Source organism: Lissotriton helveticus, chromosome 6 (genome assembly GCF_964261635.1).
Source record: "Lissotriton helveticus chromosome 6, aLisHel1.1, whole genome shotgun sequence".
NCBI classification, from domain to species: domain Eukaryota; kingdom Metazoa; phylum Chordata; class Amphibia; order Caudata; family Salamandridae; genus Lissotriton; species Lissotriton helveticus.
This window is the reverse complement of record NC_136067.1, coordinates 2039916410-2039936482: the sequence shown is the minus strand read 5'-3', so window position 1 is coordinate 2039936482 and position 20073 is coordinate 2039916410. Positions and strand designations below refer to the sequence as shown.

Genomic DNA, 20073 nt, shown 5'->3' with positions numbered 1-20073 from the left:
CCAACTCAACACCGAAGGGGTCGACCATCCGGTGGTCTTCATCAGCAGACGCCTCTTGCCCCGAGAACAGCGCTGGAGCACCATTGAGAGGGAGGCCTTCGCCGTAGTCTGGGCACTCAAGAAGCTCCGGCCATACCTCTTCGGCACCCACTTCCGGGTGCAAACAGACCACCGACCCCTGCAATGGCTGATGCAAATGCGGGGGGAGAACCCGAAGCTGTTGCGCTGGTCCATCTCCCTGCAGGGGATGGACTTCACGGTGGAACATCGTCCAGGCCAGGACCACGCCAACGCCGACGGCCTGTCACGCTTTTTCCGCCTCAGCGAGGAGAGTCCCCAGGAAGATGGCTGACTCTCCCCGCCTTCAGCTGGGGGGGACGCATGTTGGACAGGCCGCATGTTCGAGCTGTCCCCCCTCCCCGCAATGGGACCAGGACCCTGGCTCTCCCTGCATCCCCAGCCAGAGTCCACAAACGACCACCCGAAGTACCCTGCAATCCCTCCACTACAAGACACCAGCTCCGGACCCAGCTGGCCCGGGTCACCATCTACCCCACGACATCGACCCGGCCGCCATCTTGGGGCACTGCAGCACGAGGCCGCGTGGCCTCAACTCGACCCTAACCCCGGGCCCGGCCGGTCCCGACATCGAGGCCCCACCATCCTCCCAGGAGGCAGAGTGATCACTTGGCGAGTCAATGGGAGAAGGAATCGTCAACGGCTCTCCTCCGCCAGGTGTCGATCACCCCAGGCCGCCTGGGCGCTGGCTCCACCCCCCTGCTGGGTGTCTGGACTCCCTCATCCCGGACCTCCCGGCCCCCAGGCGCGAGGGTCCGGACATCAAAGGGGACCAGACCTATAACTGGGGCAGGGCCAGACCAGGAAGGCAGTTGTATCCTGGAGTCGAGAGACCCGAGAAGAACTCATCCGTGACTTGGCCTGCTGGCGCTGCCGCGGCCCTCTGCCTCGTGAAACCATTGTCTTGGCCTGCTGGCGCTGCCGCGGCCCTCTGCCTCGTGAAACCATCGTCTTGGCCTGCTGGCGCTGCCGCGGCCCTCTGCCTCGTGAAACCATCGTCTTGGCCTGCTGGCGCTGCCGCGGCCCTCTGCCTCGTGAAACCATCGTCTTGGCCTGCTGGCGCTGCCGCGGCCCTCTGCCTCGTGAAACCATCGTCTTGGCCTGCTGGCGCTGCCGCGGCCCTCTGCCTCGTGAAACCATCGTCTTGGCCTGCTGGCGCTGCCGCGGCCCTCTGCTTTATGAGACTATCACCTTGGCCTGCTGGCGCTGCCGCGGCCCGATCCACAGACCCTCCAGCTCGAGGATTGTGAGCTCGCCTTTTACCACAACCTGTACCGATCCGGTACCAAGACTGTCCCGCTACCCCCTTTCCCTACAGAGACTAGAAGTGAGAGGACCCCCGGGTCCAAGTTATCCTGTATCGCTGATATCCTTGCCTTAAGAACCTTATATAAAGCCTTGAACTCGACTTGGTGTGGTGCCTGTTTGTGGGGAGGGAGGGTACTTGTCTGTACGATCGCCGGAGACGGTCCCCCTCGGGGATCTCTCCCTCGGTATCCGGCCGACCCTCAGGGTCCCCGTCTAACAGGCGCCAAGGACGGATGGTGGACGTGGGATACCAGGACGAGGGAGGGATAGAGTTATTGGGTGTAGGGATAGGGAGGGTCGTAGGAAGTGGGTACGAAGGGAAGGGGCCAGAATGGAAGGGGGAGACGAGGGAGGAGATGAAGAGAAGAAACGGCAGGAGAGCTGAAGGAAGGGGGCCGGACAAGCTAGCTGCAGAGGGAAGAATGGCTGAGTGAAACCGGGTAGTGGAGAGAAGGAGGGACGAAGTGAAGGAGATGTGAGAAGGATTGTATGAGAGGGTTGGAAGGGAGCCTGGCTGAGGCTCGGCAGGGGCTGGAGCTGAGTGAACCCGGGTAGTGGAGAGAAGGAGGGACGAAGTGAAGGAGATGTGAGAAGGATAGGATGAGAGTGTTGGAAGGGAGCCTGGCTGAGGCTCGGCAGGGGCTGGAGTTGAATAACAGACGGGATGCAGCGGGGGTCTGTGTGGAGTGATGGAGGGGTAGGTGAGGCGAAGGGTCGTGAACTGATGGTGGGAAGAAGGGGCACCAGAGGAGAAGACGGACTCAGGAGAGACAGGCAGGGAGGAGGAAATGAAGGGGAGGTAGACTGAGAGATTGGGGTAACTGGAAGGCGTCTTGGAATGAAGGTTTGGCAAGTATAGAGCCGAGACAAGAGTGGAGGGATGGGTGAAAGGGGCTTAGGGGGTCGTGGTAGATGACACTCGGGAGGGGTGGTGTTCGAGGTGATGTAGAAATGACCACACATCATTGATAGGCTGGTGCAGACGAAAGAGGCATATCTATGTGTGAGCAAAATGCAGACATAGAAAACCTGCCGGACATGTCATCATGGACATCCACAAAAGCGGTGAGCAGGGTTGTACTATGCACACGAGTACACATTGTGATTACTTTGCCATTTTATATAGCGCAAACTCGACCCGAAAGTATCAGTATCAGCTTATAATCGTTTCAATAATGCACAAAACTGAGGCTTTCTTTAAAATACTTCAGGGATGTAAAAAACGAGGCTTTCTTGAAAGTACTTTGAGTTCCTCCTTAAATGCTTTACCAATATTTTACTTTCCCCCAACTATGCAGTTCTGGATTAAGGGCGCCTCGAGGGGGTACAGTACAGCTCTTGCTGCCTTGGAAGGAATGCCCAGTACCTGTGGATGCGCGGTACACGCGGGGTGCGGGGCGGGCTCTGGATGCTGGTCTTGTCGAGCCGGTCCGGCTTGGGGCAGACGTCCTCTCTGGCAGGCAGATTCCCCCAGAGGCGGCAGTGGCACGGGGCGGCCTGTACTTAAGTATAGTGCGGCTCTCGGGTGAGGTGCGGCCTCGGGGACAGGTGCGGGGCCAACGCGTACACTTCAGGCGTACGACGCACACCTCTACCAATGCAGGCTCGCAGGATCAGAGGTGCTGTGCTTTAATGCGGGCAGGTTGGTGCGAGGCGTACGGCCACAAAGGCAAGGCGGTACGTCTCGCAGGGGGCCTGAAAATCAAAGGTTGCTGCGAGGCGTACGCTTCTGGCGTATGACGCGCATTTCAGTTGGGGCGAGTCTGAGCGGGGAACTGCTTCTTCTGGGGATAACGCGGTGTCGGGGAGAGGGTACGCTGTGGCGTATGCGGCGTCTCCACAGGCAAAGGGCGAATCTCTCGAGTTTCTCCCCCCAGTGGGGATACAGCAGGCAAATCAGGGCGTCCGTCAGGAGGGCGAGGCGGGTGTGGGCAGCCCAGCTTGGCAGTGTGAAAACGGCTCGTGGTCAGAGCGGGTCACACGGGGCGGGCAGGCACAGGACAGCCGCGCAGCAGTCCCAGCTAAGGACACTTCCGAAATGGCGAAAACAAAGCTTTACAAAAAAAATAAAAAAACACACGCCCACAGCCGCATGACGTGAGAAAAGGGGCAGGATGAGAAAAACATTGCAGGAACGCCCACGAATGGCCTCGAACCATGACAGACAGATCTCACTTCCAATGGCTAGCCTCCATTTATGGAGCTAGCCAATGTAAGTGAGAGGCGTGACAAAGGCACCATACTCTTCTCAAAAGTTTTCGCCTTGCGAAAGTCTGCTGCGCAGCTTTCGGCGAGGCGAAACCTAAAAAATATTAGTGAGGTCCTTCAACCTCCCTCTTTTCTTTTGACAGTTTGTGGGTGTCTATTGCTAAATACACTGCCAAAGTCTGGGTACGCCAGTCAAACTGAGCAGGAGCATTATCCACTTTCACAGATGCAGCAGACAACATGACTGCCCTCAAGCATGCCACCCGCAAACACCACCAGCTGATCCGCACCACTAAGAAGACAGCATTCACGAACGACTGGATAACAACGCCCACAACAGCAAGGAACTCTTCAGCATCGTCAAAGAGTTCTCAAACCCCAGCGCCGGAAACAACGACATCACCCCCTCGCAAGACCTCTACGACTCACTCGCCTCGTTCTTCCACCGCAAGATCACCAATATACACAACAGCTTCAGCGCATCTACCACGCGCCCAACCACCGAACCAACGCCCCCCCACCACCACCCTCTGCGCCTGGACCCCGATCAGCACCGAAGACACCACCCGCAGGATGAACACCATCCACTCCGGATCACCAACCGACCCCTGCCCCCACCACGTCTTCAACAAGGCCGACTCCATCTTCGCACCCCAACTCCGGGACGTCATCAACACCTCCTTCAACACCGCCACCTTCCCGGAGACCTGGAAGCACGCCGAGCTCAGCGCCCTCCTGAAGAAACCAACTGCAGACCCCACTGACCTCAAGAACTACCGCCCCATCTCGCTCCTCCCTTTTCCTGCCAAGTCATCGAGAAGACCGTCAACAGACAGCTGGCCGCCTTCCTCGAGACGAACGGATCTCTCGACCCCTCGCAGTCCGGTTTTCGAGCCAACCACAGCACCGAGACCGCCCTCATCGCAGCCAATGACGACATCAGATCCCTGCTTGACAACGGGGAAACAGCGGCCCTCATCCTCCTAGACCTCTCTGCAGCATTCGACACTGTCTGCCACCGCACCCTAGTGCAGCGCCTCAGCAACATCGGAGTCCAAGAGAAAGCACTAGAGTGGATCATCTCGTTCCTCGCCGGAAGAACCCAGAGAGTCCGCCTCCCCCCGTTCAGATCCAAGGCCACCGAAGTCATCTGCAGCGTACCACAAGGATCATCACTCAGCCCAACCCTCTTCAACGTCTACATGAGCCCTCTCGCAGCCATCGCACGCAAACACAACCTCAACATCATCTCCTACGTCGACGACACCCAGCTGAACATATCCCTCACCAACGACCCCGCCACCGCCAGAACCAGCCTACACGAAGGGATGAAAGACGTTGCAGAGTGGATGAAGAACAGCCGCCTGAAACTGAACTCAGACAAGACGGAAGTCCTCATCCTAGGTCCATCGCCCTCTGCCTGGGACGACTCCTGGTGGCCCCCTGCCCTGGGCACCACTCCCAAGCCAACAGACCACGCACACAACCTGGGCTTCATCTTGGACTCCTCCCTCTCGATGACCAGACAAGTCAACGCCGTTTCATCATCATGCTTAAGCACCCTGCGCATGCTCCGTAAGATCTTCCGATGGATCCCCACCGAAACCAGGAAGACGGTTACCCAGGCACTCGTCACCAGCCGACTGGACTACAGAAAAACCCTCTACGCCGGAACCACAGCCAAACTTCAGAAAAGACTCCAGCGCATCCAGAATGCCTCCGCACGACCCGTCTTGGACGTCCCCCGACACAGCCACATCTCCGGCCACCTGAGAGACCTGCACTGGCTCCCCGTCAGCAAGAGGATCACAGTCAGGCTCCTCACCCACGCACACAAGGCCCTCCACGACCTGGGCCCCAAGTTCCTCAACAACCGCCTGACCTTCTACGCACTCACCCGCCAGCTACGATCGACCAGCCTCGCCCTCGCCGCCGTACCACGCATCCGCAAAGCCTCCGCTGGGGGAAGATCCTTCTCCTACCTGGCGGCCAAGACGTGGAACTCCCTCCCCATCCACCTTCGATTGACCCAGGATCACCTTTCATTCAGGAAGCTCCTCAAGACCTGGCTCTTCGAGCAGTAGCGGACCCCTCCCCCCAGCGCCTTGAGACCCTTCCGGGTGAGTAGCGCGCTATACAAATGTCCATGATTAATTGATTGATTGATACCAAAAAGTACTCTATCACCAGGAAACATTCTTCTGTTCTGTAGGAAGGTTGATCCCTGACTATGGTTGCCCCCAACTTTTTGCCTAGTGTTTTGCTGGTTTTCTGACTTAGTTGACCTGGGACCCTGCTATTCAGGGCCCCAGGCCTACTGCTCTCTCTGTAAAATGGATTCCATGTACCTTAGGTACATATCTAAATTGGATACTGAGTCACCTTATCAGTCCCTGTACAGTGTACCTTAGGTACCCAGGGCATAGGTGTACCCAGGGCCTACCAGGGGCTGCAGCATGTATTATGCCACCCCTGGCTGGCCATCCAAATCTGACACAACTGGCTGCTTGACAGCTGGGGCAAGGTGGTGTAATCACCCTTTGCTTTAGATATAGTATACCTATATCTAACCCTAAAATGGACACACAGATCTCCTATCAGTCACTCCTATGGCAGGCCTTAACAATCCTGAAGGCAGAGTGCTTGGAATCGTGTGAGATGGTGCTCTGGCATGAGCTGAGCCTGTCTGCGGCTTTCGGGATCCATCCCTTAGCCGTTTCCATGATATCGCATACCATATACTCTTAAGTGCATTATAATCCTCGCGGTTGTATGCCAACTCTGGTATCGCTTTATCAAAACATGTCGAGTAAGGTGTCATACGAATTGGAATACTAACCCCTCGCCAATTCTGGCGACGGGGTTAGCATTCCACCCTTCTAGAGGGACACGACATGTATGTAACCCCTAACCCCGGTTAAAGTCAGACAGAGCCTTAGCATCCACAAAATGGATGCTGCCACCGAGACACAAGTCTGCCCTCCTGCTGCTGGGAGTCCTCTCAGAGCAGGAGATAAGGACAAAGGGTTTCCTGCCAGGGGCGGTGCCAGCACCGTCCCAGACAGGATTTTGTGTATTGTAAGTAGGCAGGGCTTTAGAGGAAGGTGACTGCACGTGGCACCCCGGTGCTCACTGTGCATAGGCTGGCTGGAACCAGTTCCAGGGTCACTCCAGACCCTGTGCTGGGGAAAAGCCCGCCAAGGAAGTGGGTGTAACCACCCCCCTCCTAGTCCCACCCATAGGGCAGGACTTAGTCGCGTGCCAGCCCCTTTTTACAGGATAAAGGTAGAGACTGGCCCCCTTCCAAATCAGATCATCTTTGAATCCTGAAACTACTTTCCACGAAAGGAACTCAAGACTTCTTCCTAAGATTTCTCCCTTGTGACTAAGGAGTAGTCACCCTGCATCCGCAGGCACCATCTACAGAACACTGCGGTCTGCTGCAAGTCCTTCCTCCGGAATCCGACTGCCCAGCTCGACGAGAACCGGCTTCCCTGGCACCTCTGACCTCTACCCACCTCTACAGCCCAGCTGAGAACCGTGGGTGCGACGAGACCTCAAGGGACCGGCCATCTGCAAGACTGCACGACTTCTTTCCAGCAAGCCCGCCGAGTAATCTACTGGTGAGTGCTTTGGGGTCCGAGAAGCCCCGACTCTGAGCAGCTCCAGCTCCGAAGTGCAGCCCCCCAGCATCTCCACGATCTGCGTGGGGCCCTTCTGCTTTCCGCTGCTCACCGCGTTGTTTGGCTACTAGCCCGTTGGCTTGTGGCCTTCCTGACGACGCCCGACGACATTGCTGCTGCTGGTCTGGTTGCTCCAGACTGGCCCTTGCTCCCTTCCCGAAGAGGAGCACCCTGGACCCTCCTGGTCCACTCAAGACGCCATTTTGAGTCCACCGCGTGGGCTTGAATTAGCCAAGGCTTGTTGCCCAATCCTGGGTAACTTCGACGCCAACGACTTCAACCTTCGTGGGACAGCTCGCACCTCCATCCTGGTCGCCGACAACGCCTCCTGGTCCGAGAGACTGCAGAGCCCAGCAGTGCCCACTCACCTGACTGCGGTGACTTCGCCCGGTGCCATCCTGGTGCCCACTTAATCACTGGCTAGTGATTCAAGAACTTGGTCCCCTCTGCTTTCAGGTTTTCTTCTTCCTTGATCCAGGCTTGGATCCATCGAACTTTCCTTCACTGGTCGCCTGCCAGCAACAACTTCCTTCCAGGCTCCTGGTCCGGCAACGAGATCCCCGACGTCTTTTCAGACCTATGCAGCTGCAGCCCCTGGGCTAGGTAACTTCGGCACTCCGGTGTCCCAGCATAGCCTCACTATCCAAGGGTCAGGATCCACTGTCGTTTTCTCCCTACCAGGTCGGGTTCGCCCGTGAACACTAACTTTGTGAATTCTAGCTTCCATAGACTTTGTCCCGCATCCCGCGTGAGAGTGCACACTCTGCACCCGAGTCCCCTAGGCCTCCTAGTAGTAATCTAACGATTCCCTAGTCCAGTCCTAGCGATTCCAAAGCCTATTAGAACTGTTACTTACCTGCTAGTAATTCGCATCCCACTTTTAGCGTATATGGTTTTTCGTGCCCCTCGGGCATTTGTGTATAACGTGCTAACTTAAGTATTTTCGTAAGAGTTTTGTTGTGTGCTTAGCTCCCTGTCTCATAAAGAGCCAGGGTAGTCTTGTTATAAATAAATACACTGTTTATTTTCATAACAACTTGTGTGGTGTCCTTTCACTGGGTGTTCAAGGGGTAATGTGATGGTAAAACAGCTGGCTTAACACGCCCTCTAGAGTCTTAGCCTTAGACTGCTCGTATCCATGCTACTAGGATAGCTGGTCTATAAGGTTGACTTACAACCAATCATCAATAAGGGTTGTTTGGACTGATATATAGTGATCACTAGAATAGTGAGCACTGCACATCAGGCCAACTTCTCACATGTTCTCTTTATCCGGGAGAAAGGTACTCTAGTTTCGGTACAATGCATTTCTCTTCATCATAGCGGAGTGAATCTGCAGGAAGGTGCATTAATAGAAAAGCAGGGTGCTCACCAGGTGCTCTTTACGTCTTGACCATGTGGCATGGAGCAGATTTTCAGACAGCAGGATTTTCATGTCATGAATGCAACTACTTTGATATCAAACTATGGGAATAGATATTATGGTTTCTGCTTTTTTCCCCCCTAGGTCTCCTTATATAGGAGTCTTTCACAAGGCTAGCCTGATCTGAGGTGTATTACATACTTCCTCCATAAAGTTTCCTCAGCCTTTCCTGGCAATATCACAAGCTTTCTAGTATCTGCTTCTCTGCCTCCAATTCAAATCCCTGTTTCGTTCCTGAGAGCTCATCTCATAATGTGGGAGTCTATCAGACGAACAAAAAAAGAGATCACAAGTGACTTTAAACAATTTTTTCCTGTAACAATAACAGTACTTGACAGTGGAAGCCATCTTTCAGATGAAAGTAAAAGTAAGAAAGGAAAAAAATAGTGAGGGGAAAAACACTGAAAACGTCACTGGGAAGAGGTGAAAGCCATGCCGATACAAGTTACTTACCTGTAACTGGTTCTCCTGAGCTGGTATTTTTTGTAGATTCACATGCTATCATTTAAGTGGGTCTCCCTCTGTTACTCTGACATTGCAGTACAAGGTTAAAAAGGTTTTTACAATGCCCTTTTTCTTAGCACATCCACCTTAACCCAAAGGAACAAAATGGGAGCCAATGAGGCAAGAGTGCTCCGTGGAGGCAGATCTTTGGGTAGGTGGTTCACAAACCATGTTTTACATCACTGAGTTTTTTCTTTGCCACTTATTGTGGGTGCATATAATTTCCCCTATATAGTCGTTTTTTTATCCCTGAAGGCATACTATATTCTTGTGTGAATGCCTTTTGGTACGATTTCAATATCATGCACTCTTTAGCGACCCAATCACGAGTAGATTAGGATCTTGGTCCTGATGAATTGCCATGATCAGTTTTGACATTAAAAAGTCAAGAAACATGTCAACCTTCTTTTAAGGTATCACCTTTTGAGCTTATTTGGACCATTGCATCCATTTCTAGCCATTAATTTTTCAACGATAACAAGGGGGCCCACATATTAAATTAATCTAGGGTATCCTTTAGTTATTTGTAACCTCAGACAACACCAGTCTACCCACATTATCAGACTTAACACTGCACCTCACTCTTCACATCGGCAAAAAACAAAAGAACTCCAGCAAAGAGCTCCCCAGCGGGGCCCGTTGGGCATTGCAGCGCCAGCCCAAAAGGAGTTGCCCGACGATGAAGCATGACACCCATTCGGGTGTGTGAGGGTGCATCCTGCCATCTCTTCGTCCGTATGAGAGCCAAAGAGAGAATTCCCCACAGCAGAGTAGTTCTGAGAACCCACCCTTCCTTCCTGCTGAAGGTGGTATCGGATTTTAATGCTAAGCAATCCAACTCTCTGCCTACTTTCTTTCCCAATCCTTCCTCTCTGGCTGAGAGGTCTCTCCATTCTTTAGACCTAAAGAGAGTTCTGAGATTCTATTTGGACAGGTCTGAAGCTATTAGGAACTCCGATTACTTATTCGTAAACTATGATTCCATCATTTTAGGTTTCCCAGCCTCCAGCGGTTCCATCTTCAGATGGATAGTGTCATGTATCAAGCTGGCTTACCAATTGGCAAATAAGTCCCTCTTGTCTTCTTCCACGGCTCATTCCACTAGGGGAAAGGCACCTACAGTGGCTTTTCTGCACAATGTAACGATTGCTGAGATCTGCAAGGCAGCCACTTGTTAGTCGGGACATACACTCGCGAGACATTGTCTCGACTCTGATAGTAGAGCAGACACTCGAGTAGGCATGGCCTCCTTGAGAATTTTATTTCAGTGCAGAATTCAGACTCTAGTTTCTTATTTTCCCGCAGGAGTAGAGGATGGGCTTGCTATTTAGGTCAGTGCTTATGACTATTGATGAGGATCCCCTGGAAGAGAAGGATGAGTTACTTACCTGTAATCCTAATTCTCTTCCAGGGGTATCCTCATCAAAGTCATAAGCAACCTACCCATTTCCATGGGCAAATGATCCATTCATATGTTGTCTCTTTGTGCTCTGACCTCTGGGTCTCCGCAAAGAACAACTGAACTAACTGTCACCCGTGAGGCATGATGGGAAGCTGGGGGTTATGGCTGCCTTAAAGGCACGCTGCCAGTTTATGCTTGCAATTGCTTTCATTTTCTATACTGTTACGTTTACAATGCAGCCTAGGGGCTAACAATACCCGCGGTTTTGCAGGACAACTTTCTACGGTTCATTAAAGAGAGTTAGAGTGTCTCCTTGTCCTCCTGTTTTCTGTTTGTTGCAAAAGCAAGGGGTTCCAGAGCTTTGGTTAGCATGTTTTTTTTCTTGGAGGCTGCATTGGTTTGTGAAAATAATATATATGGGCGTGGATATTCAGTGCTTATGACCATTGATGAAGATTCCCTGTAAGAGCACGTCAAGTATATGCCTTAGAATCTGGAACTCAGTTGCAACCTATTTCGCATATCATATGTAAAGCCATGGAAGAAATCAATTCTATTTTTTCATTCCATGCTCTTGGATTTCCCCTTCTAATATTTCAACCATTTTAAATGTAATCTTTGGTGGAGCCAAAATACATGATAGACCCGGAACAGTCTTCAAAAACGTATCACAAAACGTCTGAATGTTATTTAGGAAAGAATATATCAATACATGGTCTCATGAAAATACACCTTTTCATACATTTCAACCTAACCACACATCTTCAATATTCCTCAGCTAGTCAGGAGAACTCACCTTGAAAGGACCCATGACTTCGGACATCATGGATTACAAAACCTGATAAGAAAACCAGGCTCACAAGCAGCAGGCGTGACCAGGGGAAACCTCCACCTCTCATTTTGTGTAGTAGGATCTTATAAAAAACATTACAAACAATTACAAATAGCAATAAATAGTGAACACTGTTCAAATGATTGCTATACATTATGTTACCAAGCATGGAGTATGGGTGTAGAGCAGTACAATAATATGTCATAAGCAATTCCCTTGATTAAGTAATAAACATAGAATACATGTTTTCATGTTTATGAATCTTGTTCCCAGACAGCATCAGGTAAGTAATGCTTTCAGTTTGCTGCACGGACTGCTGTAAATCACATGTTCTGCCTGGATCGAAAAGTAGTACATGTACATCTAACAGTGCCGCTCAGCACAGCACAGTTGGAAGATACCTTGGAAACAAATGTCTCACGAAAAATCTACTGAACCTGTACTTTCAAGTAGCCTTGAATATTCACACAATTAAGTGACATAAGCTTAGTGTTCAGAGCCATCTCTAATAGTTTGTCTGGGAAGGCCAGCCTAGAGACGGGCCTGTAACTACTAGGTTCTTGATGATCCAAATCATTTTATTTTTTATTTTTTAGCAAAGGCAAACTTGAGGCTTTCTTCCACTCAGAAGTAAAGTATCCAGTGCTGATGACTTCATAAAACTCAGTCAATTGAGTGCTAAAAACCTCAGGGCAAGATGAACAGTTTTTGAGGGACACAGATCTAGTGGTGATCCCGATTTAGTAGATCCAATTACATTTTAAACTTGCTCTGGACTAAGCAAGGAGAACTTGTCAAAGATGGTAGGTGAGGATTGAATTTTATTCATCAAAGGTAAAGATAATGTCTGATTATTGGATGCAAATATGTCAAAGACTTCCTTTACTTTTTTATAAAACAAAATTTGCAAGAATATTGCAAAACGTCTGGCAGTACTAGGCACAGGCATTTATGCTATTTTTTTTTACAGTATTAAAAATTATTTTGCTGAATTACCAGATTGAAGAATCTTGTTGGTAAAGTATTCGGTTTGTTCCTCTAATATTAGCTCTGTGTATTCCGCAATTGACTGTTTATAAACCTATCTTGATTATCATATTTCGATCTCTAAACTCGCTCCATTTTTCTACACAACTGTTTGAGTTCTTTTTTTTTAAACATCTTTTTATTAACAAATTAACAAAACAGAAAAAGAAATACATCAAGTGTGTTGGTGATTCCACATGAGAAAAGTCAAACAACGCTCATACATAATGAATAAGAACAATATCTGATACATCGGATCACGGGGATTCCTGCGCATCCTCTACTGTTCGTCCCGCCGGTGGCGTGCAGATCTCACCTCGATGACTGTTCCACGCCCTCCAGACTTTCCCCCACTTTTCGGGACATCCCCTGGCCACATACACAGCCTTCTCTCTGAACATGCACCAGTCCAAATCCTCAGCCCATTTAGAAACCTGGGGCAACTGACTGGCAACCCACAACTGGGCGATATTCCGTTTAGCTATCATACATGCCAGTGTCGCCCATTGCTTACAATACACATTTAAGTCAGTGGGTTCCCATACATTCAGTATTCATCTCCGGGCTTCTGGTCGGATATCCTTCCCAAGTGCCTCTCTCATCTCCTCATGTACCTTCGCCCAGTATTCCTGTACTCCCACGCAATGCCACAGGATATGCATGAAGGTACCTGGCTCACCACATCTCCTCCGGCACTCTCCTCTCGTCGCCAGCCCCATACGCACCAATTGCGGCCTAGTAGTATATGACCTATGTAAGATCTTTAATTGCACCAGTGTGAGTCTCATCTGTAACGCTACCACCCTCGGGGCGGAAAGCGTTTCCGTCCAGTCTTCGTCATCTAGCTCTATTCCGTCTGCATTCCACTGCATTCTAATAAGTCCCAGGGGATTTTCAATGTGGTTAATGAGCTTTTTATATATTAATGAGATGGTTTTCTCTGGTAGGTGGCCGTCCAACACTCTATCCTCAAGAGTAGAGGCCTTCGGCAGCGTGGCAGCGCCAGGTATGTGTGCGTGTAGGGCATGTCTAATCTGGAGATATCGATAACGTACATTATCGTGGAGACTATACTGCTGCTTAAGGAAGTTAAAGGTGTGTATCCTGTCTCCCCCCCAAACATCCTTGATCTGAGAGATTCCAATGAGATCCCATTCATCAAATCCCTTGGACCTCCACAGACTCCCAAGTGTCTCTGAGCTTCACAACGGGGTGGCCAAGGTCAGTCTACCCTCCCAGGCCAGACACTTATTGGCCGCATGCCACGCATGAACTGCGTGTGCCGTTGGGCCCATCAGAGGGAACCGCATGGGTCTGGCATAGAGCGCCCTTGTGATATTTCCGCCCGGCACCTGCCCTCGATCCATGGCATATCCTGGGTCTCCGGGGAGACCGTATATGATATGGTTCACCGCTGCCAATTGTGAGGCCCAATAATACTTTCTTAGATCAGGCAGGCCAATCCCGCCATCATACCATGGAAGAGTGAGTTTAGTAAATGCTATTTGGGGTCTTCCATCCCAAAGAAGCCTCCTCTGAAGGGACTCCCATCTCTTTAAAATAGGATAAAGGCACCGGGTCTTCCGTATTCTGGAGCACATACGGAAATCGGGGAAGTGCCATCATCTTAAACAGCACCGCCCTGCCCTGGAGGGACAGCGGAAGACCCCTCCACCGCTCTACGTCACTTCTGAACCGGGTCAATGGAGGAACTAAATTGTTGGCATATCGTAGCTTCGGGTCGTGTGTTATGTAGATACCAAGGTATGTAAATCCAGTCGACTCCATCCGTATCGGGCATGACTGCGGGATCGCCAGTGGCACGCCCGCGAGGACGAAAAATACTGATTTCGACCAATTTATGGCAAATCCGGAGTATCTGCCAAATATAGCCAGTATATCCAGAAAACAGTACAGAGACGCCCTGGGGTTGGTAAGGTAGAGGAGGATATTGTCAGCATAAAGTGAGATTTTATCCTCCCACTCCGTCGCCAATCGCAGGCCGCGTATTGAGCAATCCCACCAGACCCAAGCCGCCAAGGGCTCCAGTGCCAGAGCCAAAAGAAGAGGGGACAAAGGACACCCCTGTCTCGTACCTCTCCCCAGTGGAAAATCCACCGACTTACAGTTGTTCACAACCACCCTAGCTAAAGGGTCGGCATATAATAAACAAACTCAACCTATGAATTCCGTACCAAACCCCAACTTTGCCAACACCGCAAATAAGTAGGGCCACTCAACCCTATCAATCGTCATGGTGGCTCCAAAGACACCAGAACAGCCGGTTCGTGTACTTTTGAAGAACTACACAGGATTCCGTGCAGCCTCCGCAGATTAAAGGCTGTGTTCTGCTGCGGCATGAAACCGGATTGATCGGGATGTATCAAAGTTGTAATCACTTTGACCAATCTGGGGGCAAGCAATTTAGCCAGGATTTTAGGCTCAGCGTTTAGCAGTGAGATGGGCCTATAAAAGGAGCAAAGTGTCTTAGGTTTGCTTGCCTTATGGATCACCGTGATATTGGCCACTCGCTGGTCATATGGGAGTCTTCCCGCCTCCCTACTTTCTACAAACATGGCTCGGATGTACGGGGCGAGCTTATTTGCATTTAATTTGTACAGTTCTATCGGTATTCCATTAGAGCCAGTCGCTTTACCGGATTTTACCCCTCTAATCGCTTGCGAGACTTCTTCGTCCGTGAAGGGGGAATCTATGTATCCTCTATCAGTCTCTGATAACCCAGGCATACCGATATCTCTAACAATCTTACTACTCTCCTCCTCTGTATAGACGCCAACCGAGGTATAGACCCCCTCTATAGTAATCTGAGAACTCATCAGCCACTGCCTGTGGATCCGGAACCATGCCGGCATCAGGCTCCTGCAACCCAGGTACCAGCCTCGAAGCCCACTCTGCCTGTTCAAGCCATGCAATCAATTTACCCGCCTTATCGCCGTGCTCGTATATGCGACTTTGGATGGCATCGTTCTGATCACTTGCCCTATCTCTAGCTAAGCTTTTATATTCATCCTGTCGTATCTTCAAAAGATGCAGGTCTTCTGGACTGGCAGAAGTAGCCGCCCGTTCCTCCAACCGTATCATCTCTGCCTCGATCACTGCAGCTTGGTGTTTCCTCTTCTTACCGGCCACTAAAGACAGGACCACCCCCCTTTCCACTGTCTTATATGCTTCACAGAGCCCACGTTTTCACTGAAATATCTGTCCGTCATCATGGCTATCTATTTTTTTAGTGGCAGGGTCCCTCAGGTGCCACGCATTAATAGGGGCTACTCTGCCCATTGCTGGCTACCCAAGTTCTACATATAGCCACATTGGAGAGTGATCTGAGATGCCTCTACCAAGATTGCGTGCTTCCCTAACCGTGGCTGCCATAGACGCTGCTATTAAGACATAGTCTAGTCTGGACATACTGTGGTGGGCTGCGGATACATGGGTAAACTGTGTCTGCGTCGGATTTCTTACGCGCCAGCTATCTATGAGCCCCACCATCTCCATAAAGTCCGGGAGCCACCTCTGTGACGGCCTGAGTACCCTCGCCCGGTGTTGATCGATCTCTCCGTAAATTACTGCATTGTAGTCACCCCCCAACACTAGTAGGCACAGGGGAAGGGTGAGGAAGACTGCCCAAAGATCCCTGAACGTGTCTATCTGGAGGCCAGGTGGTACCTATATTGACAAAAAAGTCACCGTCCTCCCCTCCCATTGCCCCGAGACCCCAACATAGCGGCCTCTTTGATCGGACCACGTTGCCTGGACAGCCAATGGAAATGCATTTTTAATCAAAATACCGACATCCCTAGAACACGTGGTAAACCCAGCATGTGCCACCAATTTATACCCTCCCTTATGCAGAGCCATACAACGATTGCCAATGAGATGTGTCTCCTGTAACAGCACTACATCCGGGGAGTGTCATCTAACAAGCTGGTTTACCATCCCCCTCTTAATTTTGTCACCCAGGCCATTCACATTCCAGCTCAACACCTTTATCCCAGATCCCTTGCTAGAGTACGACATTTGAGCTATTCATGCATTGTCTAGCTGCGAACCCAACCCCCTGATGCATAAAGGAAAAAAACTATGACTATTAAACAATATGGAAAATCGCCTTGCAATGATGTTGCGGTCCAGTGTGACCAGGAAAAGATTCAAAGATAAACTAAGCAAAGCAAATGCTACTACAAACAATACCACCCCACAAACAACCCAATTCACCCATCTCAACTCGCCGCCCACCACCCAGCACCCCTGCTTACGGCAATAGCCCATCCCCAACTCGCAGCGTGCCTGTCGCCCTGAGTTCCCCCAAATGATTAACTAAAGGTAGTAACGAGGAGGAAACCAATGCCCCGCCCCTCCCCCCACCCCCCCCAAGAACGTCTTAAGCCCTGAACCTATGATCAACCATGATTATGATAAGGAAGACACGGTTATTAAGTCCCCCCAAGAATTCCAATCACCCCTTGCAATCTACACAACCCTACTGTTCACATTTTACTGCTCCAGTCTCTCCTCCCCTTCTCCAAGATCTTGTCTGTCGGCCCCAGCCGAGGGCCTACTATCGATCCAGTGAGACGCCACTTCCGGATTGTCGAAAAACCAGGCCTTTCCCTCGACCTCCACTTGCAGTCGGGCTGGACACATCATTCCATATCTCATCCCCTTATCCCGAAGCTTCTTTTTCACTGGGAGGAAACTCTGTCTTAATTTCTGCACCGTCTGAGTGAAGTCCGGGAAAAAAGAGAGTAGAGTTTTCATACCGCAGCTGGGGGCCCGTCCGTGCCACCTGCACAATAGCGTCTTGATCCCGGAAGCTAAGTACTCTGACGATAATCGGTCAGGGGGAGCCCCAGGACTAGGTCTCCCACCTGGCACCCTGTGGCCCTCTCGATAGTGAAGAAGTTACTGAGACCCTTCGGCTGCAATTGGTTGAGGATGACACCTTCCATAAACAGGTTCGGCGCCGGTCCCTCCGCCCTCTCAGGAATACCGAGAATGCGCACATTATTGCGACGGGCTCTACCTTCATAATCGTCGAGATTCCGGTCCGCAGCGTCTCTGGAGGCTTTGCGCACTTCCTGCTGCAATTCAGCTATGTCGTCCACTAGACTAGCCGTTTTGATATTGAGCGACTTCACCTTCTCACTGGCTTTAGTGAAGTCGGCACCAATCAGATTCAATCAGATTGACCTCGATCGTGACTGCATCCAACTTATTGTCCATGGACTCCATCTTCCCCCCGAGAGAGGATTGGACCCCGTATATAGCAGCCATGGGATCCGCAAGTGTTGGCTCAGTAATTGTTCCGAGCGCGTCCCCCCCCCGCCCGATGACTGGGGCTTCCTGACCTCCACCGGGGATCCCTTAGGCAACGTGTACCGATCCAGCTTGTTTGTCTGCACATTTCTCGCCCCCTTTGAAATCCAGGTCATGGTCTTATCGGATTCGAGCTTCGACACCATCTTTATTCACACCCCCACCAGTGGGAAGCTACCGGCTCCGACCAAGCGTCTCAAATTGGGGTCGATCCCCGTCTACCTTATCCTAGCATATATCAATAGCTCTCCACATACAGGGCCCATCAGCTGGTGAATCCCCCCCCCCCTCACTCAGGCGTGCGAGTGCGCGGGGCTATCGCGCGGGCGTCCCTCCAATTGGCTAAAGATCCCTTCGTCCAAGGCAAGCACCCTTTATGAGGCGGGGAACGGGAACCGCCACTCCACCAGTATCTCGCTCATGGGTCGTGTATTGGGTCAGTGTCAACGTGCACCCCAAGTTAACAGCACCACCGCCGTGCCTCTATGTGTCTACAGCAATCATGTTTCATTTGATTGTATTTGGTTTAATGTTATAACAGATAGTCCTGCCTATCTCTCAGTCCTACGGTAACACAATTCAACCCTTCACTGGGCGTCACTCCAATCCCAGGCGCCAGTCGGACCAAATCCCAGGCAATCGCCATCCAACAATGTGCCCAGCGGGGTCCCCACACTCACTCAACAGCAGGGGGGCGCCACAACAAGGCACTCACGGCAGTTCGGGGTCTCCATATCGCAGGGGCCCTTCGCAATCCTATCTGGGCCCCCGGGGCACTGTCTCAGCAGCGCGGCGCCTGCCGTAGCTTTTAACGCGGGTGGCAGCGTCTCCGCCCCTCCGGTACGAGTCCTAGCCGCCTACACTGTGCAGGAGTGCAGCCGGCAGAATCTCGTCTCCGTGAAGGCCACAGCAGGGCCAGACGGAGTCCTCACCTCGGGCGGGGCCGGTCATTTGACTTCCTGCTCCCGGCCCCGATGTTGTTAAACTCCCGGCTCGGGACCTAGACCCACTCCAGGACCCGGCTCCACTGGCGGCAGGCCGCACTCCAGCCGACGGCAGATCTCTGCAACCCGATGTCGGATCTTATCGGGGATCGCTGCATCCGATGACGCTTCCCGTCAGCGAGCAACTTAAAGGTACAGGACTCAGAATTGTAAACAGGATGATGCCGGAGGAGGTTGGGGGGCCCGAGAGGTCACATGGCCATCTTGGTCTCACGCGTGGCTCCTCCTGTTTCTGAGTTCTTAAACTCTTAGAAGCATGGTTCTGAAGGGGTTTTTCGGCGAATAGAAAAGGCTTTTTCCGCTGTGTGAATGTCGGTTGCTTTACTAATCCAGGCAGAATAATTCTGTATGGTTCTATCAAGATCAGGCATAGGACTGTTAGATTCTGGTAAAGTTTCTGATAAAACTGAGACAAGAGCTGAAGAATTGATATTATACCATGCCCTACTCTTTGTAATAGTGGGGGTTTAGATCCATCCTGGGTTGGGACAGTGGTAAATTGATGGCAAACACCACAGCTCTGTGATCAGACCACACCAGAGGTAAAAGATCTGTTATCTTAAGCTATGGGTTATTAGAGAAAATATCATCGAGCATGTGTCCTGCTGAATGTGTATCACATTTAACAATCTGATGTATCCCTAAATCTATGTGTAGCACATTTAACTACCCGATGTATCCCTAAGCTCCTCATTGTATCAGCCAGGAAAATAGAGTCCTTGTCCTCAATTTTCTCCAGATTATAATTTTCATCTCCCAACATTGAAAAATCTATCAATTTATTACAAGGTTCTATCAATGAACTTAGATTTGGTACAAAGGGTGCTCTAGGACCTGGTGGCGGTAGAGTAGTATTCCTCTAAACCAGAGGTCTTCAAACATTTTTAGTTTGAGGCCCCCAAGCTGATTTTTTTTTTTTAAATATCAGGCCCCCCATCACCTGAAAGAAATTTCTGGAATTTGGTACACCTCATAATAGACCGCCATTCGGATATCCCAGGCCATATCCGGCAAATCATGTTAAACACAGTAAGAGTGTTTAGTAAACTGCAGGTTTGTGAGTGGGTGTGGTAAAATGACAGAGGCAGAGACAGTTCAAATAAAAAATGTCCAAGATAAAATGCGCGCATATTGTTTTTACTAGGGTTTTACTTATGTAGTTGAGTCATAATAGGACAGTGTTCTCTGGAGCAGCCCTGTCACATACTAAGTAAGTACCCTCAAGTCAGGCAAATGAAATGCGTTACTTACCTGTAACAGCAGTTATC

General features: G+C 50.9%; 1 protein-coding gene across 1 annotated transcript in view; it reads right to left on the bottom strand.

The window, feature by feature from the left end:
• Positions 1 to 20073, bottom strand: part of TMEM214 (transmembrane protein 214) — a 418213-nt gene that overhangs the window by 113031 nt on the left and 285109 nt on the right. Inside the window, exon 13 of the mRNA XM_078650054.1 lies at positions 11403 to 11520. Coding sequence (XP_078506180.1) covers positions 11403 to 11520 — 118 coding nt within the window. The remainder of the gene's footprint in view (positions 1 to 11402; positions 11521 to 20073) is intronic.